Raw genomic sequence first — 25,813 nt, 5'->3', positions numbered from 1 at the left:
CGAAAACTAAAAGTATTCGGACGACGGACGACGACGCAGACGCCAACGTGATAGCAATATACGACGAAAAATTTTTCAAATTTTGCGGTCGTATAAAAAGATTAAAAAAAGACTGCATAGTAGTGGTAGTGTCCACTACGAAACGTTTTTCTCCCATACTTGTTTCGTAGGGGACCGTTTCGTAGGGGACGTATTCGCATGTTTTATTTTTTTTCCCACAATCCCTATATTGCAATAGTAACAAGACTTATTGCATTCATCAAAGCATTTATTAAGCTGTACACTGATATTTTTTTCATAATTTTAAAACCAGATACTGAAGGAGATTTGACCCGTTTCGTAGTGGACATTAACAAAAATACGGTATCACTCTGGTCCATTTGATGTGCTCAATTTTTCTTACCAACAATTTAATTGCCGTTATAAAAGCATCACTTCTTTTGTAAGACCCTAATGTTTATATCTCTTGCAAACAAAAATTACAATGATTTTATAAAACTGTTTATTGGCAAATTTTAATGACTTCGTTTCGTAGTGGACATTTTGTGAGGGACACACCTTCTGAAATTAAAAATCCTATATTGAAAGCTGTTTATTAAAATATGTTGGCTCTGAACATACTTTTGAGTTATGTGGGTGTTTTGTTTTTTTGGTTGTTGTTTTTTAAAAGGGGGAGGGTCAGATCATCGTTTCTATATCTCTATATTTCTATATTTTTTTTATTGTTTTTTACTATTTCACTTTATACTTTCTTTTCCAGCCAATTGATCTGTTATTATATTTGTCCTCAACATGCATCAAATATTTGCCACTGAACGTTAAACAACATACAATCAGTCAATATTTTCTTCATCACCTCTATATTTTTATGGCCTTGCTTCCAGACTTACTTTTTTGTACATTATTCTAATATCTGTAAAACACCTTCATATCCTTACAAATGTTGACCTTTTTTAGCCTCATACATGTACATGGCAATTGAAACAATAAAAATAAACAAATATAACTATGCTCGGGCATTTAAAGAAATGATTAAGTCCCAGATTCAGTTACAAAATAGATCTTAGGAAAATAATTTAGCATTTTATTAATGATTTTTTTATAAGAAAATGTCAATTCGTCATGTTTTTCCTAGACCGGTGAAAAAAAGGGGGTTTGACAAATTGTCGATTTCCCTTGAAAATAAGAGGGAGGTAAATAGGACATTCCATTCCATTTAAAAAACAAACGTGTATGGTATTAAAAAATAAATGATTTGATTTGTTGCTGAATAAATTCACAAAAAGACCGTTTTGAAAAGAGAAAAAACATAAATTCTAAATAAAATGGTAATGTGAGTACTGTATTTTGGAATGGAGAGAAACTAAGAACCTAAATATAGATGTATACCAACATTATCGACATAAACATATAATTTGTACCTATTCTTTAAAAACACAGATCAGAAGTTTCACCTGGTAATCGATTTTAATCTGTATTGTATTATAAACCATTAAAAATTCGTACTATTCCAATCAACATGTAAATGTATTTTCTTGCAAAGAGAAATTAAAAACACACAAAGGTGTCAATATTTACACACCCAACGGTAAGTTGTCATAAATCACGCATGTGGACGCTGGCATTAATTAACGGCCAGTATGAGAAGTCAAATCAAGCTGTGGTTCATTTCCGCTCTAGATATTAAGAAGATTCAGTAGCAATAAAATTATGTTAAAAAAAAAATTGGTGACCTGAACTGGGGGGCACATGCCCCCTGTGCCCCCCGGTAAATCCGCCACTGAAAAGCGTCGACCAAAGTACATTTTGTATGAAGCGCGGAAGCGCTTCATACTAAAAATGTGCGTCGGTCAACGCTTTTACAACCCTATAAAGTTACAAAAAAAAAGCATTCAATACTTATAATTACATTTTTACCTATAGGATCATGAAAACACGCCTTTTATCAAGTTTTTGTTTCATTTACCTGTGTACTTTATTGTGGGAACTTCCGACCTCGTGTAATCATGAATGAAAAGTTGCATTGTGTAATGCAATTGATTAAGGAATATCACGAGATTGCTAGTTAGCCAATCAGAATAACGTATTATAATGAAACATACATCTAATGTAATTATTTGCATATAGTACAAAAGATTAACTAGTTAGATAGTTTACGCTACTGTATCCTAAACATACATATTTGTTTAGGGGCGAGCTGAAGGACGCCTCCGGGTGCGGGAATTTCTCGCTACATTGAAGACCTGTTGGTGACCCTCTGCTGTTGTTATTTTTTATTTGGTCGGGTTGTTGTCTCTTTGACACATTCCCCATTTCCATTCTCAATTTTATACATGTACAATATAGATGGAAGAATGCATGAACGCAATCCATGATGGTTAACTTTGTTGAAAAGGAGCAAAATACATGCTTAAAAGTAAAATAATTCGAACAATTGATATAATCTGTCTAAATCAACTGTAGGGAAGTAAATGTACTTGCTATATGGGACAGTCCCTTCCTAGTTTTCTTTTTTTATTCGATTCTGCCCCTTTATCAGTTTTACTACTATAACTAAGAGATTGTCATTATTGGCAATCAGTATACTGGTAGTTTTCAGTAAACATATAAATTATTTAGAAAGAAATGAAAACAAAATAGTTCTTGTGTTGGAAGAACCCGAAGAAAAGTATTAAACATAAACGATGAGAAGATGAAGAATGAAACAGAAACAAACTTCGCGTAAATACTGTAGTTTTATGAATCTGTCTTTAATTAAAATTATTCTCGATAAACAACACTATAGAAAATAAGCTGCAGATCTTTGTTAGTTGCGCGTAGTTATAGATTTGAGGTCAGATAAGGTGAGTAACACATGTTAGTAATTTTTATTACTAAGTCTATTTATTTAAGACAAACATGACAAAGAAAATTGATAAACAATTATCAACTAAATTGTAGACGCTGATGAGTAAATATAAATTAACTAGTTTTTTATACACATTAGAGTGTTTCATACCTTTTCAACACGATTAAACTCATACAAGACAACAAAGAACACGTCAAACTCAAACTGAGGAAAAAATCATTTCAAGAAAAGGGTTTAAAAGGACGTTGGATAACTGAATGCGATTGAGAAAACACAAGTAAGCCAGTCGATATACAGTCAGGATTCTACTTCGTCAAAATTATCTCCCCATTACACCAGTTCATTTTCACAATCGTAGAAATGGAAGCCATTGTAGGGATCACGCGCTGCCAATTTTGCTCTTGGAAACCGATAAGTTTATCCACATTGTACCATTACGATCCTGATATGCCAGTTGTATTTTAAAAGACAAATGTATCAACTAGCAAATGAGCATCAGTTAATGATCTTGTCTGCATTGTTTCAACTTTAAAACTATTGTCTGATCGGTTGTCAGGTGGAATTTTCGAAAATTCATAAACATTTAAAAAAAAAATAACTTAATATTTCGTGGAAGAGCAGACTAGATTTTTTTAGTGGTTGAAGACTATAAACCCTAGTTATCACAAACAAAAAATTATAATTTTTCGAAGATATGCATTTTCATCATCCAACTTGAAAGACTGTCGTCAAGTACTTTTAGTAAAAAAAATAGCTATTCGAATACACCTACTTTTTGTGATTCAATAGATAGGTATTTCACTTGACCCATACATTTCATCTTTTAGCACTGTGATTTTTTTATGTTATAAAGTCAACCTGTAGCTTTGATATGTAAAAATGATAGAAACTGAAGCGAGACGATGTATGAAATATTCTTGCTTTGTATGATATCAAGACAAAATATTCAACTCAAACACGCCCTAACATAAAAAGGTGCACTCGATTTTCTCTTCGATACAATTGTTACCCTTTTTTTTTAATTTTTTCTTGAGTCACATAATGGAAGGGCAGACATGAAAATTACTGAACTAATAGATTGATATGTTTTCCGTCCGTGGTAAAAAAAAAATCGGAGGTTATGCATTTTCTACGTCCAACTTGAAAGATACCCATGTTGTCGACTTGATATCTAATTGTTCTGCTTAACTATGTTCTAGATAAATTGAAAACTTATGCAAATAGTGTTTTTAAAATAAAACACTTCGTAATTGAGAAGAAAATTGTCATTTTATTTGCTTCTATTAACTTTTAAAAAATTTGTCACTATAGTAAACATTACAGTAAGCATTTATCGCCTTCTCGAACAAAGAGCTTCGATTCTTTTGTTCTATTTCAACCAGGTTTCCGACTGATATACTACTAGGTCTTGTCCGATTATCGATTTAAAAACTTTGCTATTTGTTTACAAAGTGTATACATGAATAAATATACGTGCCAGTTAAATTTAAATATTAGCCTTATTGGCTTTATCTGCTATTTGGTCGGATAGTTGTCTCAATTTTATTTATGTTACGTCATTTTCGCTAAGAAGAGACATGAAAGTACAAAGGTTAAATATAGTAAAAAAAATCAAACAAACTGGGACATCCTATTCATATTAAAATATTTAATTAAAAATTGTGTAAAAAATGAATAGCAACTATATCAGTCATTGCCTAAGCTAATGTTTGGATATAAAAATCCTAAGCTAACAGTTTGGATATCTGCTGTTTATTTTCCCCCATATAAATTCCATCATTCTTGGCGACAGCTTAGTCGCTGTAATCCGTTTAGAATTCACAAAATCACATGCTTTAGGCGGAGTATCATACCAGAATGTAAAACCATTCATATGCTGGTGTTTAGTTCGTATTGATTTAGCTAAAATACCAGTGATATACGCATCCTCTATTGGTAAATATGGCATGTACTCAGAGGCCTTTACAAGTCTATTTGCAATGTTCCTTGATACTAAATATGTATTTCCAAACATATAGTTCGGGTAGTGCGGAAATGGGTATGAATTTGTTCCTACTTTCCATACCCCGTTTCGTCTCACTTTTCCGTCTTTATTTAGTTTTCCTATTATCACTCCTCTATAGTCAAATGTAACGTTTGTTTGTAGAACGTGTAACAAATATGGAGTATTAACAAACGTGTCGTCGTCTGCTTTCAAAATAAATGTTGCATTGTAACAGAACAAATGTGACCATTCTAATCCCATTAAAATGTTTAATGTCAGATTGTAATACGAATCTACAAAATCACCTTGTAAAATGTCCTTGAAAACTCTACTTTCTTTTCGTATATTATCGTTCCATGACGTGTTCAAGCTATATCCAACTAGGAACACATGTTTTACTAAAGCAGACGATGTCATTGCCCATGTTGAACGGATTGCGTGACGTTGTCGACTGTTCTGCACTTTTGAAGGAATAATAATTATCAAATACGTTCTTCCATCACACAAATTTTCGTTCATTGAAGTAAAATTTACTGAAAAAGGATTAATTTTATTCTTACGTAAAATGAAGTAGTCGGCGTATCGTTCATCTTGTGTTTTGCGCTTTCCATCTCCATTTAATGTAAAATTCTTGTTACTTACAATTTTACGACTGTAAAACTTGTGCCACATAAAAAGAATTGCGAATATAAACACGGCTACTATGATCATGGCTTTGACAATCCATTTTGAGAGTTTGCATGGCTTTTTGGTCATCTGAAACGAAACTTGAATAAATTATCCCTATTTTCGAAACAAATTAAACTCGATGCAAATACAAAATGTATGTTTTAATAAAAAAAAATTGTCGTTTAAGATATCTATTCTATAAAAACAAAATTTAAATTCCAATGTAAAAAACATAGTTCAAATATTAAAGACTTTAACACTATTTTTTAAAAGTTATTCTTGCAAGATGCTATTTCGCTGAATAAAAAAAACAAGAATGTGTCCGCAGTACACAGATGCACCACTCGCACTATCATTTTTTATGTTCAGTGGACCGCGAAATAGGGGTAAAAATCAATTTTAGCATTTTATTTTAGAAAGATCATATCATAGGGAACATGTGTAATAAGTTTTAACTTCATCAAAAACTACCTTGACCAAAAACTTTAACCTGAAACGGGACGAACGGACACACAGACAAACGGACGCACAAACGAACAAACGGACGCACAGACCAGAAAACATAATGCCCCTCTACTATCGTAGGTGGTGGGGCATAAAAATATCAATCTAAATGACGTGTCTTTTATGTAATCTTTTTTTCCTGTTTGTATACACTTAACACATTTAAATTCATTTTTATTCGATATGATCTTATTATTTCTAACTATTTTTCATATAACTGTTCAAGAGTTGGTAAATTCAAAGACACATATGTGTATATATGTCTCTGATAAATTCATTTAACAAGACTTTAATTTATTTAAGACTTTATTCTAATTTGAAAAGGGCAAGAAACGAACTGCTGGATATTTGTATCCAGTTGAATTTTTTTTAAGCCTTTACAAACTGCCAAAAGATAATTAATTATGCCGCAATTCGCCCTTTGAGATCTCACTATAAATTTCCAAAAAATCTTTAATATCAATATAAATTACTGATAAAAATGGTTACTCCTTGAAAAGCTTATCACCTCCACTTTCCTCAATCCCTATTTTTTTCTTTAATTTTTTTTTTTAATTATATAAAAGAAAGCTTTATTTTTCTTTGTGCGGAGAGTGTCGACACACCATTCGTGAGCCATATTCTTTCCAGCTAAACATACAGACTTATTTCATTTCACAAAAGTATTTATAGATCCTGTGTATTGTATAAACATAATAATGATGAAGTTGCGATTTCTCTGGTTTTGTTCAGTTTTGATTTATATATTAATACTTTTTTTAATTGAACGAAAATAAATAACTACTATTATATTAAAAGTATGTTGGTATGCATAAATAATTGCATAAGACACATTTCTTTTATAGCTGGCACAGATTTTGGTAAAGTACTACTTGAACTACACAAACGTTTAACGATTACTTTAGAATAGACTTTCGGTAATAAAATTAATGTATTATATAATAGTTACATACCTCCGGTTCAGTTACATAAAACAAATCGTTTTTGAGCCAGAAATGATTTTGGTTTGGGGATCTTTCATGGAATATATTCATCGCATTCATAATGTTTATCTTCTTCCGGAAGTTATCTTATTTCAACAGCTTCTTTATGTTATGATGGATGACCTTTTGAACTTGTGAATTTACACGTGAGTATGGATGATAAGTATACTGCCTGATTATGCATGCTGATATCAATCATACATCGATAAAAGTCAAGTGGGGAATCTGTTCAAACTGGCTACCAACAGTTGATAAGGGAGATTTTGAAGGATAATTCACAGGTACATATCATTTTTCTTTCTATGCATTAAATAAAGATGTTTACTAAGGAAGATATATTATAGAATGTTAAAGCTATGCCTAAATCTGTTCATTTTTAAGAAGTTGTCAGAATTTCATAGTTATGCATTAGAAATATCGAAATCCAAAATTATAATAAAAATTCGCTGGTACTGTATCACTTGACAAGAAACAGTGTATTTTAGAATTGTAAACAGTAAATGATAGCGAAAAGATTTAGAAAATCTATAAAATTGAAAACTGATTCTAGCTGCTGCTTGATTGATTGATTGATTATCTTTATTTCCTCCATATATATGAAGATTTTATAATTTATATTATAAGAACAGAATCAAGAACATTACACTAACATATTTACATATTCTAAACAACATCTAAGTATATAAACAGCAATAAAAAAGTCCATCTTTAGGTAGTTACATAATTATATGAAATACAGCCCAAAAAAAACGTCTATAGTTCACAAATTTCATACAAGAACAACATTAGTTGAGATTAAATATGCGACTATAACAGTGGCGGATCCAGAAATTTTCATAAGTGGGGACCCACTGACTGACCTAAGAGGGGGCCCGCTCTAGTCACGCTTCAGTGATTCCCTATATAAGCAACCAAATTTTTTCCAAAAAGGGGGGGGGCAGGCCCCCAGCTCCCCCCCTAAATCCGCCTCTGTATAAAGATCATAATTGAAGACCTGATATAGTTTATACACATAATCTGCTATGTGGGCGGCACATCAAGAGGCTCCATACATCAGCATTTATAGTTTGCATGGTATGATTCATTCTTCCAAGTAACGACTCGATAATTTCGTCATCATCTTGATTGAAGAAATGAACGGAATCTTCTACGTCAAGAATATCAACAATTTTGTAGAATATTTCTGTCCGAATTTGTAAAAGAGATGTACAGCAAAGAATATAATGCATAAGTATATATCCTATTATATAAGTTACACAAGGAGCAATTGCAGGTTTTAATATCTATGGCTCCTAATTTCACAAGCGTCATACATTTTGAATTTAGAGATCGATAACCGCTAGTCGTAACGAACGATGCTCCATTAAACATGTATGTATTTTATAGTACCGCTTAAGTTCTGGTCGCCTCTTGAATGGTATGTTTGCTTCGTATTATGGTGTCAAAAAATTGCTTATTTATGAAGATTCTAATTTAAAGTTGTCAAGAACTTCCAATAAAATAAAAAAAACTGTTTTGTATGAAAAACAAAATATGAATTCATGTTTTACTGTAACACAATTATTTGATGGGCACTTAATACGTTATGGATTTCACAGTATATTCACTTATTTTTTTCAATATCAATTATAGTAGATCAAAGGACCCTTTTGAACGTCTTTTTTTCAAATGATTTTGCGGACTCTTTGTGGTTGCTTATTGTGACGCCATGCACCTAAATATATCATTTTGTTGATTTAATCCCATTGTTGCTGACAACATCATTTTATTAAAGGTTGCTGTCCGATAAGAATAACACGAATAACAGTGATGCCATACAGTTTTGTAAGTTATAAAAAAAAACATCACAAATCATTTTGTCTATCATCAATCTATTATCTATTTTATCAGTACTGGCAGTTTGTATAATTGAAATGTAAAAATGTATTCCATATTTTTAACATTTTGAAAGGTCCTAGATTTGTTATCGATATTTTGTAACTATAAAGGCATAGACTCGTCACTTTTGTGCTTTGCAACCAAAACGAGAATCCTGGATGATGAAGAAGTTTACTTTTCGCTTCTCTCCTTAATATTCCAGTTATATAGGCATCTTCTATAGGTATACTCGGCATATGATTGGATGCTGTTATGAGACTTTGTAGTAATGATCTTGGTATGACATACGAGTTTCCAAACACATAAGGTGGATAAATTTTATGTGGATACAAGTCTAAAGCTACCTTCCATCTCCCTTTGCGATTTACCACTCCATTTTCAACCACGTGTCCTATGATCCTTTCGATGTGTACATTTTGACTAAGAAACAAGAGGAGATTTGGCACTAGAATAAGAGTATCATCATCCGCTTTCAACACGTATTTTGTATGTTCGCAGTTTTTTTTTATCCAGTTTAATCCGATCAAAACTTTCAATGTCAGGTTCTCATATGAATCAATAAAGTTGCTAGATAAAATATCTTTGAAAATTTTACTCTCGTGCAGTATTGCTAATTCCTCGTTTCTATTTTTCAAACCTAGTATGAAAATATGTTTAACTGTAAAATTTGGATGTAAGTTAGTCCAGACTGAATTGAGCCATGTGTTCCGTATTGAATTGCGTTCTTCTTTGGCACCAAATGTTGACAGAATTAGAACAACTAAATATGGGGACGGGTTGCAAACGTTTTCCAATAAATCAGAGTTTATTCTAAAAGAATCCACATCGATTGTTTCCCTTTTTACCATCCGGGTCTTTCTTGTTATTAACATATTTCTGTTTAATGCGTTAAAAGCAATGTATAATATACAAATAATTGTAAATAACGACAAAACTAAACACCATACATTATGTGATACTCTCACAAAATAACGAGCATGTTTCATTGTCATATCATTATACAAACGGTCCAAGGAATTTATTAACTGCCATATGTTCAAAATGTATATATTTTTAAGAAAGCTAATTATGATACAAAAGTAAACGTGTAATCTAAAATAATCCTTCATCATATTCATAATTATAAACTTTTAATGAATTCAAATACATGAATGAAAACGACAACAATTTATTCTACATTGTGGAAAAGCACCAATAATTGCGTTATGCATTGCTTGTTCAAAGTCAATATATATATCCATAACCTCGGCCACAAAGGCTAGTTGTTTTTGACGGCAAAGATCGAAAGTTATATACCCCAACACTTCATAACACTGTTCATCTTTCTCTGGTAAGAGGGCGTAAATTAAAGGTACGTAGTTTCCATGTTTACATCCGTGTAAAGTATATAACTGATAAAAGTATTTCGGGCAGCACTTAAAAGTTCCATCTATAAATATTGCAGACATATCACTGCAAAGACATTCAAGATCGAGGTGTGTAGAAAGAATAAGCATACCTTTCTCGCGATCATTATTACTAACCTTTCGATATGTATGGGCAGTATTTACTCACGTCACCTACTAGTATGTTAAACTGTAAATGCAATTAGGAGCAAATATAAAATCGAAGCAAATGAAAAAATGAAATCGGCGCTAATGAAAGAATGACATTTTTAAAAATCGGTGCAAATGTCATACACCCGCTACAACTTAATTTTCTATCAATATACACTGGGGTAAAGCTGATGACCGTAACTGCATTCACGGTCATCCCAAGATGTCGGATGAAAAATTAGGTCAGTTTCTGTATTGTCTGTTAAAGTGTTTCTATATCATTTTCTTTACAAATCATACATTGAAACGATGAAAATTTATAAAAGATTCACACGGAAATCACTAAATACTACAGAGAAATGTGCATGAAACAGGAATTTCGATTTGAAAAAATCGTGAAGATGACCGTAAATCACAATCGAGATGACCGTAACAGAAACAGCGATTCATAACAAGGGTGACCGTAATTGGTTTAAAGATGACCGTAATTTGTAAATGATGACCGTAACTTTTAAAGGATGACCCTCAATTCTAGGAAATATCCGTATTTATATAACTACCTTTTTGTATCAAATGATAAATCGTGTTGGTATAAACATATTAATATGAGAGTATTATCCTATAGGTAGAAGAAAATAAGACGTGCTTCAAATGCAAAGTTTACCATATGTATCTTTTTTACGGTAGAGGGTTTAATTTTTAAAATGAATTTGCAAAAAGACATGCAACTAAACAGGTAGGGAAAACATGCTACAAAAGCGCGATAAAATGACACCTTACAAGTATAATGAAAAAAATGCGGTGCACAGCCTCCAACTGCACGACAAAAGATTTTTTTTATTTCTGGGATTCCTTTTAATGCATTATAATAAATACACATTTTTAAAAATGCCAATGCATGTACACCCATTGATATTATATCGTCTTCCATTTTGTCGTGCAAATAAAATCACAGAAAATATTTTGAAAATATCATACGACTAAACTAGTGAAGGTGAGCTCCAGCAAAGTAGATCCTTAAAATAGTCTTGTACGAATAGCGTATCACAAGGCGGAACGTTGTCAATTTGTATATATACAGAAATGTTATTCATACAGTCAGGATTATACTTCGTCAAAATTATCGCCCCATTACGCCAGTTCATGCTCACAATCGTAGAAATGGAAGCTATTGTAGGGATGACGCTCTGCCAATTTTGCTCCTGAAAACAGACAAATTTATCCACATAGCACCATTATGATCCTTATATGTCAGTTGTATTTTAAAAGACAAATGTATCTACTAGCTAATGAGCATCAGTTAATGATCTTGTCTGCATTGATTCAACTTAAAAATATTGTCTGATCGGATGTCAGGTAGAATTTTCGAAAATTCTAAAGCATTTTAAAAAAAAATCTAATTAAATATTTCGTGGAAGGGCAGACTAAATATTTAGGTAAACCCTAGTTATCACACACAAGAAAATCATATTTTTTTCGAAGATATTCATTTTCATCATCCAAATTAAAAGACTGTCGTCAAGAACTTTTAGAAAAAATAGCTATTCGAACACACCTACTGTTTTTGTGATTCATTAGATAGGTATTCCACTTGACCCATATAGTCAATTTTCATCTTTTCGTACTGTCATTTTTTTACGTTATAAAGTCAACCTGTAGCTTTAATATATAAAAATGATAGAATCTGAAGCGAGATGCTATATCAAATACTCTTGCTTTGTACGTTTTAAAGACAAAATATACACCTCAAACATGCCCTAACATAAAAAGGTGCACTCGATTTTCTCTTTTCGATACAATCGTTACCTATTTTGGGGATTTTTTTCTTGATTCACATAATGGAAGGGCAGACACGAAAATTTCTGAACTAAAAGATTGATATGTTCTCCGTCCCTCGTTAAAAAAATTAAATAAATCGGAGGTTGAGAATTTTCTACATCCAACTTATAGATACCCATGTCGTCGACTTGATATCTTATTGTTTTGCATTACTATGTTATAGATAAATTGAAAACTTATGCAAATGGTGTTGTTAAAATAAAACACTTCGTAATTGAGAAGAAAATTGTCGTTGTTTTGTTTCTATTAACTTTTAAAAATTTTGTCACTATAGTAAACATTACAGTAAACATTTATCGCCTTCTCTAACAAAGAGCTTCGATTCTTTTGTTTTATTTCAATTAAGAGTGTTTCCGCCTGCATATATCAAGACAAATTAAGATTTTAATCTGCTTGCTCTGGAACCATACACATGGGCTCGATTACCGAATATCCATATGTATTATTAATGTTTTTTATGCTCCATTAATTGGCATAATGTTTTTCTGGTCTGTGCGTACGTTCGTCCGTTCGTCTGTTTGTTTGTCCTTTGTCCAGCTTCAAGTTAAATCAACTTGAAACTTAGTACACATTTTCCCTATGGTATGATCTTTTTAATTATAATGCCAAATAACAGTTTTATCCCATTTTCACAGTCCACTAAACATAGAAAATGAAAGTGTAGATGAGGCATCCGTGTACCAGGGACACATTCATGTTTCTTCAAATTTTCGTCGTATCGCTGTCAATTTGTGTTAAAATTTTAACGTCGTTATCAATAAATATTTCATTGTTTACGAGAAATATTCAATTTACTATCATTGTCATAAATCCCAAATACGACCAATTATATTATAGTTTAAAAAAAGAAATTTATGAAACATATTTATATCCGCCGACCGAGCCCCTATTGAGATCGACAAACTCAACAAAAAGCTTTCAATACAAATACCGATATTTCTTAGAATTGACGGTCATCCTATAAAAGTTACGGTCGTCCTATATAAATTACAGTCAGTCTTTACAAATTACGGTCATCCTTTACAAGTTACGGTCATCTTTTTACCAATCACGGTCATCCTTGTTATATGTTACGGTCATCTTGAAAATAATTTGATTATGATTTACGGTCATCTTCACGATTTTTTCAAATCGAATTTCCCGTTTCATGCACATTTCTCGGAAGTAATTAGTGATTTCCGAGTAATTCTTTTATTAATTTTCATCGTTTCAATGTATGATTTGTTCCAACAGTAACAAAAAAACTCCCAATGTGCATATTCGTATATGAATGAATTTTTACTAAAATATATGGGTCTGCACTTTTTTTAGTTTAAGAAAGGATAACTTGACCATTACGAAACCCTAAATTCGGAAGATCGTAACGATATATATTTTAATACTAAATTTGTTTTAAGGGACACTAATTTAATTTTCTGTGGAGGAGGACTGGTGAAACGAATAGCATGGCTAGCATGCAGTGCACAGAATATAAATGAAACGACATAAGACAGCACGGAAATTAAAATGCTTACCAAGAAAATAAAATAATCTTGTACACAATTAAAAATATGCACAAAATAAAATGGCCAATCTAGCAAAAAGTGAACATTTATTCTCCCTATCGGAAATTTTTTTAAATCGTTTTCTGCCAGACGATGTTTTGTCCCTATCATTTGTTAGAACTGGGAACAGGGGGCTCTTGAAATATTTATTTTCAATATTTATATATAAATGATCATGTTGGTATTGTTTGAATCATTTGGTAATGCAGATTTGAATTGAATTGAATTAAAGTGCATAACTTTCAAACTTAAAAGAAAACAAGAATAATGAAAAGATTCAGTCATTTACATACAGTCATTCAGACATAAGGCGGTCAGTTATCATGTTTCATACATGTAGTCTAAAAAATCAGTCAGTTAAGGATGTACACCTCTGAGGAGTCAAAAATTTCTACACTTTTTGATGATTTTCCCATTTTTCCTCGATTTTTACCTATTGTTGGGCTATTATCATGAAAAAAATCACAGTTCCACAATTAAACTTTTTTTCATACTTTCTATAAAGAGGAAGTGGACCAATCTGAATAAATTTTACTTAAAAAAAACTACAGGTAGGTGTTAATATCAGAAAGTTTTATCATATTTGAACGCTTTTTTTGGGTAAAATTTACCATGCTGTCAATTTTGTATTTTTGTGATTTTTTTCAGTTTTAAGAACAAAATGTGTATTATTTCAACTTTTTTGTTATAAATGATTGAAAAAATACATATCTAACAAATTTGAAAAGACCAAAATGATATGGGATGTACACGATTCTTGTAAAATCATTTTTTGTATCCCTAACCCATTTTCTCAAAAATTTTGGCTAAAAATACTGACTTGATTGGTCGTAAAATTTAAAAACTGGATTATTCGAAAACCCTTCATTGTAAATACGCATTTTTTTCACAGAGTTATGTTTGATTATTATATTTTTAAAATGCATTGATATTTTCTACTTGTATCACATGTTTTGGAAATAATTCAAGAACAAGATTTCAACGAGACTGAACGAGACTGACCGAGACTGAATAGTCAGAGGAATACATCGTTAAAACACAACAGTGTTATAACTTGGGACAAACGCCAACTTTTTTTTAGTTTACATGCTTGATAGACAGTACATTATAACTAATTTATTACATTTTCTGTGCAAGTGGGTGTACGAAATTATTATTTCCCTCTAAATATTATGTAAACGTCCTCGATCCAGTAAATACATATCCACAATAACTTTTTGCAATGACAACCCAAAGTTACCCCATTATAAATGCAAAAATTTGAGATGCATCTTTCAGGAAATCATACGAACATTTCACTTTCTGGATTTTCTAGGTCAAGGACACCATCAATACGTAACAATGTCTACACGATGTACAGTGGCAGGGTGTGAATGCAAACAGTTTGAACAGCAGTCCACGGTTATTAAAGAAAAGAACAAACAAGGTTTGCTATGTAAGATTGGTAGTGGAGCTCCTCTTTATATTTACAATTTATTAAGGTATTTAGGACCCGTGGCTAATTTTATTTTTAACCGAATTTTTGTGACAAAAATGTCGGTTATTGATTTGGGAATGTACGGCGGGCGGCCGGGCGGTCGGGCGGGCGGCAACCAAATGTTGTCCGTGCATTTACTCATGAACTGTTCAACCAAAGCTTTTCAAATTTTAATATGTTGTTACTGATGACAAAATGGAGGTCAAGTTGAATAATGACGATTTTGACTTTTACCGTTCAGGAGTTATGGTTTTTGAAAGATTGAAAAATGGCATTTCCAGTCGTGTCCGTGCATTTACGCATGAACTGTTCAACCAAAGCTTCCCAAATTTTAATATGTTGTTACTGATGACAAAATGGAGGTCAAGTTCAATAATGACGATTTTGACTTTTACCGTTCAGGAGTTATAATGGTTCTTGAAAGATTGAAAAATGGCTTTTCCAGTCGTGTCCGTGCATTTACTCATGAACTGTTCAACCAAAGCTTTTCAAATTTTAATATGTTGTTACTGATAACAAAATGGAGGTCAAGTTCAATGATGACGATTTTGACTTTTACCGTTCAGGAGTTATGGTTCTTGAAAGATTGAAAAATGGCTTTTCCAGTCGTGTCCGTGCATTTACTCATGAACCATTCAACCTAAGCTTTTCAAATTTTAATATGTTGATACTGATGACAAACTGGAGGTCAAATTTGATATTGACGAGTTTCACTTTCACCGTTCATCAGTTATGGTTCTTGTGATATTCGCAGGATACAAATAAATGTTAATAAATCCGGTTTGCTGTCGTTGTGACAGCCTCTTGTTAGGAGTTGAACTTGTTTATGTAGCTTTTTATTTCCAAATCGATATTAAAGGATTTACTAGTATAGTTATTCGGTTATGTTTATTTTCTACCTAATTTCATTCGTACTAAAATAAATACTTTCTGATCTAACTTAAAGTAAATAACAAACAAGAAAACTGGTTGTGCGTTCGTTGTAAAGCTTGCATAAATTTTATGTAATGAACAAATCAACAAAAAGATCATACATATGTATCAATGTCATCATGTTATATAATTAAGCATCAAGTAATTACTAGAAGGAGGGCAGAGGCGGAATTAAGGGGGTTGGGCACCTGCCCATATATGTTACTCAACGGATAGTAGAAGAGTAATGAATGACCTAAATATCGAAATACGCGTGAACATAAAGTCATTTAGAAATAGTTTTTGTTGCTCTATTAATAAGGTTTCAAAATTAATGAGGTATAAGGTATGTTTGTAATTAGGGGCTTAAGGGTCGCAGCAGTCCATTCCATCAATCAAAATATCCATTTCAGTATTCAAAATTGGATATTGATTTCTTAATTTTCATGCATATTATTTTTAATTTAGTCCCTCCGTAACCCCTCTAATGGTCATTGCGGCACATATTGAACAATTTTAGTCCTCTATCTATAAGCTTTCAAATAGTGTATAAAGATTTCTGTAATTATGGGCTGACGGGTCGCAACAGTACATTGCATTATTCAAATTACGCTATTTCTTAATGTTACCCATATTTCGACATTAAGGTCGTATGTGTTTCCTCTAATAGGCGACACATATTGACTATATACCTTTTGTTCCCCTACTAATAAGCTTTGGAGTGAGGTATAAGGTATATCTGTAATTAGCAGTCTATTTCATTATTCAAAATATCCATTTCATTATTCAAAATTGGCTATTTCTTAATTTTCACGCGTATTTTGTCATTTAGGTCCTTCGTTACCCCTCTAGTGTTCATTGCGGCACAATCTGCAAGTTTCATCCATAATTAGGCGATGAATTGTAGCATAGCTCAAGTGAAATTTAAAAAAAAAAAAGACAATGTAAAGTATTAATTTTTATATATGTATGTTTTTGGTATTCAGGTCGTCCATATATTGAACCAAGGAATTTCTGTTCAAAATAGTTAGAGAAATCGACTAGTTTTTCCTCCGAAACTAAATAGATAAAAAAATATAGTTAAAAAAATTCAAAGAGTGTTGTGATTTTTTTTATTTCTTATATTAATTTGAAAACTTCTTAGATGACAAAATGACGAAATTGGAAATACGGGATATAGTGTCACAGTCAATTTTTTTTTTTTTTTTTTCATTATTCACTTTTCTTGAATACTATGAAATGTTTTAGGAGGAATTTTGTCAAATAAAAAACGTTTTTCTTTCAACCGTAGGTGGACGTCTGTATCCAAATTGTATGGTGTAACACCTACCCTCGTTTAGCGATCTTGTGTATATTTGGTTGACCGTTTTGAAAGACTGAATTAGTCCAACTATGTTTCATTAAAAAAAGAATATTAACGCAAATACAAATAACTAAGTTTACGAAGAGGCAAATCATGCTTTGTTATTAAATGAAAACTGATTCAAACATTAACGTTCAGTATAGGTCTGACCGAGAATTAGATTAAGATTTTTTAGTTTTACACTGGAAACTCCACACTAAAATTTACGACAAAAGGGACGATTTTTCGCTCCTTATTGTTAATTTTCCTTTTTTGGATTGTGAGTTCATTTGGCACTATCTTACGGTGATTATATACATGTACAACTCGTTTGTTATGTTCGTGTCTGTTGTGACGTTTTTGAATTTTTAAAATGAACGTAAGAAATAATTCTATCCTGCCATGCTCTATGAATGAATGAATGAATTTTATTCTCATCAACTAATGACATAGTTATAGAGACAATAAGTATATACAACAATATAATATACAGTGCATGTACGAGGAAAATGATATACATTAACCAGGAGGAGAGACTTTCACATTAACAGCTTTAATATATCGACATAATTTTTCTAAAACAGTAATATTATTTGAGGAAAACAGATTACATAATTTCAAGGTGTTTGGATTTTTCCAACAAAATTTCGGTAAATATTTGTGTCTTTCATTAACGAAAGATTTACAAGACAAAATATGATACTCGTCACCAATTTCAGCCGAGCCACAGATACGACACAATCTATGATTTCTCGACAGATTGTGCCATCTCCCTGTCTCAACTGGTAGACGATGGCTACCACATCTAAATTTACAAAACATATACATACAATTCAATGGTAAAATAGATAGATATTCTTCAAATTTAAATTCTTTTTTAAATATTCTATAACATATACCTTTTGAGGTAGAATTCATATTTTCATACCATTACTGTATAAATTGGTCCTTCAGTTTTTGTTCTACACATTTAGAAATCCACAGAGCAGAAAAAGTACCCTGCTGATTCCAAATATTTGACATTCCACAATTGTCTAGTGTGCTTTTTATAAAACATAATCATTTACTCTCCAAACCATAATTATTAGAATAGACGAACAATAGCTTATATAAAAGTGAAGAGACTTTACATTCTTCTCCATGTAAAAGACGACACCAAAACTTTACCATACGAACTCTTGCGTGAAATGAAATGGGATATCTTCCCAGCTCTCCGTAAATCATAGAATTTGGAGTAGATTGTTTCAAATGTAATATAAGTTTGCAAAATCGCAAATGTACTTTTTCGAGTAACTCTAAATTTTCAAACCCCCAAATTTCACATCCATACAAAAGTATCGGTAAAATAGTTTTGTCAAACATATCTAATTGACATTCAATAGACAAATTGTTCTTTCTACATTTTTGTAACAATCCATACATTGCTTTTGTAGCTTTTCCATATAAATATTTTCTTGTTTTCAAAAAAGAGCCACTTTTTGAAAAAATAATTCCAAGATATTTATATTCATTTACTATCTCGATTTCATAATCTTCAATATAAAATTTTAAATTCTTTGACAGTCGACCTTTTGAGAATACCATAACTTTTGTTTTCTGCACATTTACTTTCAGTTTCTCTCGTTTACAATAATCACAAAATTCATTAAGCATCAATTGTAAGTCTTCATTTGATTCTGACATCAAAATTGTATCGTCAGCATACAGTAAAATAAACATTTTGAAATAAACCATCAGTTCATTTTCTATATCTTTACTAATAGTTTCTAAACCTTTAACATTTGTAGTTTCTAGAAAGTCTTGCAAGTCATTTAGATATAAAGAAAACAATATAGGAGAGAGATTCTCCCCTTGTCTAACTCCTATATCACAAGCAAAGAAGTCAGACTTTTCATTATTATGTACTATACAGGATTTCGTATCTTGATACATATTTTTTACAATTCTAAAAAATTTACCATTTATGTGGTTCTGTAGAAGTTTGAAAAATAAAGAGTTTCTATGTACAAAATCAAAGGCTTTTTCAAAATCTACAAACGCACAGTAAAGTTTCTTTCTTTTTAAAAACAATAATTGAAACAATACATACAGAGAAAAAATATGGTCGTTAGTAGAATATCCGGATCTGAATCCAGCTTGATTCTCATGTAAAATCTTATAATGATCGAAAAATGTACTTAATCTATCATTCAAAATAGATGTGAATATCTTCCCAATGCAAGATAACAGTGTTATGGGTCTATAATTTTTTGGTTCCATTTTACTCCCTTTATTCTTAAAAATAGGCAAAACATTACCAAAAAGCCAGGACTCTGGTACAATACCTGTATCAAAAATCAAATTGAATTAATAAACATAAATGTCGATCATAGAATCCAATGAAGATGAAATGTATTCCTTAATAATTAAATCATCACCTGGAGACTTGTTATTTTTCGCTTTTTTTATTGCTTTTCTTATTTCATCTGCAGTTATTTCCTTGTTAATCATCTCATTTACTTCGTCTGAATTTATCTTGTTTGTAATAACAAAATCGTCTGAATGATCTTTGTTTGTATCTAAATCTTTAAAAAAGTCAACCAAAGTTTGCAAAGGAATTTTAGAAATATCTCTTTGCCTATTACCATGAAAAAGTTTCCAAAATTCTTAGGGATTTTTTGTTCTCATGTTTTTTATTTTGTTTCGAAAATCTGTATTAAATCTCACAATTTTCGGTGTAAAATTATTTGTCGCCAAATCTGAATGCTTCTTATTTTTACAGCTCAAAGTAAGTGAGAGAGGTGAGTGAACATCTGAAAAAAGTCTACAAAACTCTTGTACTTCAAAGTCGAGTATATTCTCGAGAACATTACATGTACATATTAAATAATCAACTACACTTTTATTTTTACAAGTCATTCTACCAATACTATCTTTCCCAAATCTACCATTTAGGATAAACATATTATTATTTTTACAAAATTCAATAAGTTTTCTATCATACTTATTTACAATAGTGTCTGGATTTTTTCTACACCTTGATATGTTCATATCATCAAGAATACATATATCTGAAAATACATTTATATCTGATATATCATTAAATTGAGTATCATCAGTATCTTCTATTTCATGGAAATCTTTTAGTGTTGCAGTTCGACTATTGAAATCGCCAAGTAAACACATGTAATAATTATTCTTACTAAAATTTTGAAACTCAAATTCAATTTCCGAAAAGGCTTCATCTGACGCATAATTTGTATTTTCTGGGGGTATATAAGTTATACCAAATATAACATTTTCTTGGAAATCAAAAATTTCTTTTTTAACAGAAAACCAGAAAACAAAAGGGCATTCTGATTCTATTACAGTAATGTAATGTTCTAAATATTTTTTGTAACCTATAGCAATACCACCAGATTTGTAGTTTGAAATTTTCTTTCTATTTTTATACTTGAAAATAAAGTTTTCACAATCAATAATGTCTATATCATCAAGCTTTGTTTCTTGAAAACAAACAATATCAAATTTATTTATTAAACATTGGAATTCAGCATAAAATAATTGATGCTTGACACCGCATACATTTAGAGATAATATTTTAATATCTGAGTTCTTGTTCACAGTATGGCCAGTTGATCCGTGAAGGTCATCCGAATCGTTAGAATTGTCACTGTTCACTGAGTTTGTTTGCCCTCCATGGTTCACCTATCTTCCGTTACTTGCGGTTTCATCCGAAGTGATATCATCTCGTCTATTTCGTCGTCCAGTTTTTGGTCGTGCTCCTTGTGATTGAAATTCCCGTCGTGTAGTATTTTCGTCCCGTCGTGTAGTATTTTCGGCTATATCCGATGGTAGAGACTTAATTTCTTTTCCATCGATAAAAAGTCTGTCTTCTTTCATGAATAATTTCAAAATTCCTTCCGTTGTATCGCTTTCTTCATTTTCTGTCGTCATAGAAATTCCTGTGAAGACTAGGTTTTCACGCATCGAACGAATCTGAAGATCTAGGTGTTTTTCTTGTAGTTCATCAAGATTATTCTGTACCTTTTGCATGTTTTTGGCCACTTTATTGTTTTCAGATCTAATAGCAGTAACTTCAGATTTCATGTCGGATAGATCACTTCTATTTCCTTCAAACTGAGAGTTTATAAAGTCCAAACTTTTTTCTATATCTCCTACTCTATCTGTAATTTTTCCTACATTGCTTGAAAATGTTTGCATACTTCTTTCAAATTTGTCAATTTTTTCACCAAAAGAGTCAAGCATAGATAATTTTGTCAACATTTCTTCCACCTTTCTGTCAAGATTGTCAATTTTGATGTTTGTGTCGTGTCACATATTCATTGTTGAATGCATAACTGGTTGAATATTTGGGATAGGTTGGGGTCCATAAGGATAGTAGCCCGTTGGTGAAGTAAAGTTTGGAGTTGACATTTGTTGTGTTGTATACTGTGGTATGTTGGATCTTCCAGGTAGGATAGGGGAATCAATATTTGGTATGTACGTTGACATATTTACAGTCTGTAATTTATCGACAGTTTTATTTTTTAAACTTTTTTTCGGTTTGTTTACATTCTCATGTTTTGAATCGTGAGTACTACTTTGTTGTTTCTTACTTGGTTTCTCCGAGCTATCGTTTTCAGGTTTTGAATTCCTTCTTTTCTGACCTTTCTTGCCATCCTTTTTACGATTCATGTAGTTGATACACTATTTGGGTAATAAATTCCACATAAGATAACTTTCACAATAATAGTTAAATTCTAGTTATTGTCTTTTTTTCGGGATAGAAAATTGGTCGACATATTTTCTCCACACATGCGCACAATTCTATGCTCATTTTAACATGGGTAGGCATTATATTTGTTAATATCTTAATACCGAGCGTTAACGAGGTATTAAAGATCATTAAATGTTTACAACTATAATGCTCACCCATGTTAAAATGAGCATAGAGCATGGCAGGATAGAATTATTTCGATTCTAATAGGAATATTTGAACCTTTTCACTTCGAAGCGGACCTATAGTAGACGCTCGGAATGTCGCCATTTTGATTTCATGAACCAAAAACGTTATAGAAAATCAGCAATTATCAATATAAAAAGAACAGAAACATTTAAACTTACTTTTAGAATGTTTTTATTTAATTTCCTAGCGAGCAACACCAACGAAAATGTCCATTTTAATCTCTGGCGTTGTTCAAAATTCACATTTCAATTGTGACGTCAATCACGTGCAGCCCATGTTCTATTTGAATTAGAACATGGCTGTGTATCCAAAAATTAAGAAGAACGTCATATTAGAATGGTAAATTATTAAGTCAGGGATTTCATTAGCACAAATTACGTAAATAGTTATCAAAGGTACCAGGATTATAATTTAGTACGCTAAACGCGCGTTTCGTTTACATAAGACTCATCAGTGACGCTCATATCAAAATATTTATAAAGCCAAACAAATAGAAAGTTGAAGAGCATTGGGGATCCAAAATTCCAAAAAGTTGTGCCAAATACGGCTAAGGTAATCTATGCCTGGGATAAGAAAATTCTAAGTTTTTCATAAAACCTTTACTTAATTCTAACAGGTAACCAATTCAAAACTGTAATTAGATCTTTGAAGATTGTTTAATGATATTAATATTGATTTTGTTATACATGTAAGAAGATTAAAATCAAACTTAATATTTTTGTTATATACATATGCACTGTCATGGATCTAGAATCTGTTGATACCTGTATCTTGGCATTGCACATGGTCATGTTTTTCTCTGACTGTTTATGACGTCTTTATACAAAATCTGCTGGGTGTTGGATGTCTACTGTTGATAATTTAGTCTTAGATGCATGTTTTTGTATAATTGTTATTGGCTTTGAACTAACTATCAGTAACTGTGAGTACTCTCAGATCTGTACTTGTGTCTTTTTTGTTGTTGGGATGTACAAGTACCCGGCCAAGTCCACTCTGTGTTTTTGTTAGATGTATTTCTATTTGTATATCTGATGATTTAAGACTTTTAGAACGGATTTTTATAGAGTGTTCTACTGTTCCACTACTGAACCAGGTAAGGGGTGGGTTGGGCGCCCGCTAACATGTTTAACCACACCACATTATATATGTGGCTGTCCCAAGTCAGGTGCCTGTAAAAAGTAAAATAACAAAAGTATCGAACTCAGAGGAAAATTCAAAACGGAGAGTCCGTAATTAATCAAATGGCAAAATCAAACGCCCAAACACATTAAACGAATGGATAACAAATCCTGACTTGGAACAGGCATTTTCTTGACTGCGAGGTTGAAATATTAGTGACAAGTAATCAACATTTATATTGAAATCATATGCTTCTTTGGGGGTATAATTGCCTCCCGCAAGTAGATCAACCTGATCTACAAACAGTTTTAGTTTTCAGTTATTTTTTCAGGTATTGAGTGACCTACTTAATATTATCGGTTTGCTTTTAATAAATTGTTACTTGGATGGAGAGTTGTCTCATAGGCACTCATACATCTTCCTATATCTAATTACCGTTAGTGTTCAACACTTCCAATCTCAACCAAGTGAACGTAATTATATATAGGCTTTTTTCCAGATGTCAATGTCTTGGTTATTGTACCCGCGCAATACGTTACTGAAGACATTAAGATACGGGTAACCCTTCCGTTCGTCTAGCCTGGAAAGTCTACCACGAGTATAATTCATATTATTAACACAATTACATTTCCTGGACTGACCATTGGACGCACATCAAAATGTACTGTGACGTGTAATTCGGGATATATTTTTATAGGTTTTAAACACAAGATGCTTTGTAAAGTTTTTTTTTAAGTGACAATTTCGGGATTCAAAAATAAGCGATAGTAGATTTTTTTCAGTCAAAACTTTAGATTTAGTGTCACTGACCACCCGTTCTATACGTCGGTTTTATACTATTGAATAGATTTTTATGTTTTTTGTTTTTGTTTTCAGGATCATGGTGGAAACCTCTAGCCATCGGAACAGGTTGCCTAGTTGGTGGTGCAGTACTCGCTCCGATCGCTGTCCCTGCAGCTTTGGGGGCTATAGGTTTTACAAGTGGTGGTGTGGCAGGAGGGTCTATAGCTGCTGCAATGATGTCATCAGTAGGTAATGTTGCTGCCGGAGGTGCCATTGCTACCATGCAGTCAATTGGAGCCGCTGGATTAGGGGCAGCTGGGACAGCTGTCGGTGCCGGTGTTTCTGGTGTTGCGGGTGTCGCTGCTGCTAAAGCTGCAGGTGTAGGAGATGGAGAAGAACAAGGCCATGACTGTTGCAACCCCGAACATACCTGTAAAACTTGTCAGCACTGTAGTTGTAAACATGAATCGGGTTTTCGTTCTGCTCAGGCACCAAAAGACAAACCTGAGACTATTATAACACATAGTAGTCTCAGGAAAAGCTAAAATTAAAACTTCAATTGAAACATGTCAACAACAAAAAATATCTGAATGATATTATAACAGTTTCTTCATATAAAGGATAGATATAAGTAATACGTTTAGACTATTACGTTTGTTTTCATATTGTCATATTTGATTTATTGCTATAAAAAAAAAAAGTGGAGCTCGTTTAGAATGCTTGTAAATAAGTTTATTTTCTAAAATCTGCATAATGATTAAATCCGTAAATATACAATCTGACATTTATAATGTAGTTTTTGCAGTGTATTTTATTTTCGAAGGATGTCACAACGCTTATGAATCAAAACTGCCGTTCTCTTTTTATTCCTATGAATGATACAGGCTGATGCACCTACCAAGTAAATGTGTAAATAAATGTCCTTTTCGTTGGCTACAAATTGCATTTCTGCATTTAGTTGATGCTAATGTGTAATATACGCGTTGTCTGATATTAATTTGGCTTTTTATTGATTTGGCTTTTTAACTATTTTGATCTGAGCGTCACTGATGAGTCTTATGTAGATGATGAGTCTTATATTTTCTGTTTACAAAACCTTGAATTTTTCGAAAAACTAAGGATTTTCTTACCCCAGGAGTAGATTACCTTAGCCGTATTTGGCACAACTTTTTGGAATTTTGGATCCTCAATGCTCTTCAACTTTGTATTGATTTGGCTTTTTAACTATTTTGATCTGAGCGTCACTGATGAGTCTTATGTAGACGAAACGCGCGTCTGGCGTATAAAATTATAATCCTGGTACTTTTGATAACTATTTCCTCTCCGGGAAAACAACAAACATATATATTGATTTATTGATTAGTGTTTAACGGCACTTTTAGCACTGACGTGATATTTCGTGGCAGTCAGTCATTATTGGTGGATGTAGCCGGTATGCACCCAGACAA

General features: G+C 32.1%; 1 protein-coding gene and 1 long non-coding RNA gene across 6 annotated transcripts in view; one reads left to right on the top strand and one right to left on the bottom strand.

The window, feature by feature from the left end:
- Positions 1-4,476: 4,476 nt before the first annotated feature.
- On the bottom strand, positions 4,477-7,062 carry LOC143045497 (uncharacterized). The gene is made up of 2 exons (XR_012968959.1): positions 6,959-7,062; positions 4,477-5,588 (listed from the first exon to the last, which is right to left on the bottom strand). It is a non-coding gene; the product is annotated as an uncharacterized LOC143045497 (long non-coding RNA).
- LOC143045496 (uncharacterized) overlaps positions 7,000-25,813 on the top strand; it is a 38,396-nt gene continuing 19,582 nt past the window's right edge. Inside the window, exons 1-3 of one of the 5 annotated variants that reach the window (XM_076218048.1) lie at positions 7,000-7,134; positions 15,100-15,210; positions 24,459-25,156. In XM_076218048.1, coding sequence (XP_076074163.1) covers positions 15,126-15,210; positions 24,459-24,910 — 537 coding nt within the window. In that variant the 5' untranslated portion in view covers positions 7,000-7,134; positions 15,100-15,125 and the 3' untranslated portion in view covers positions 24,911-25,156. The other 4 variants (XM_076218047.1, XM_076218049.1, XM_076218051.1 and 1 more) reach the window with 4 other exon arrangements.

This window comes from Mytilus galloprovincialis, chromosome 9, assembly GCF_965363235.1.
Source record: "Mytilus galloprovincialis chromosome 9, xbMytGall1.hap1.1, whole genome shotgun sequence".
NCBI classification, from domain to species: Eukaryota; Metazoa; Mollusca; class Bivalvia; order Mytilida; family Mytilidae; genus Mytilus; species Mytilus galloprovincialis.
The sequence above is the reverse complement of the archived record's forward strand: the minus strand, read 5'-3'. Positions and strand labels throughout refer to the sequence as shown.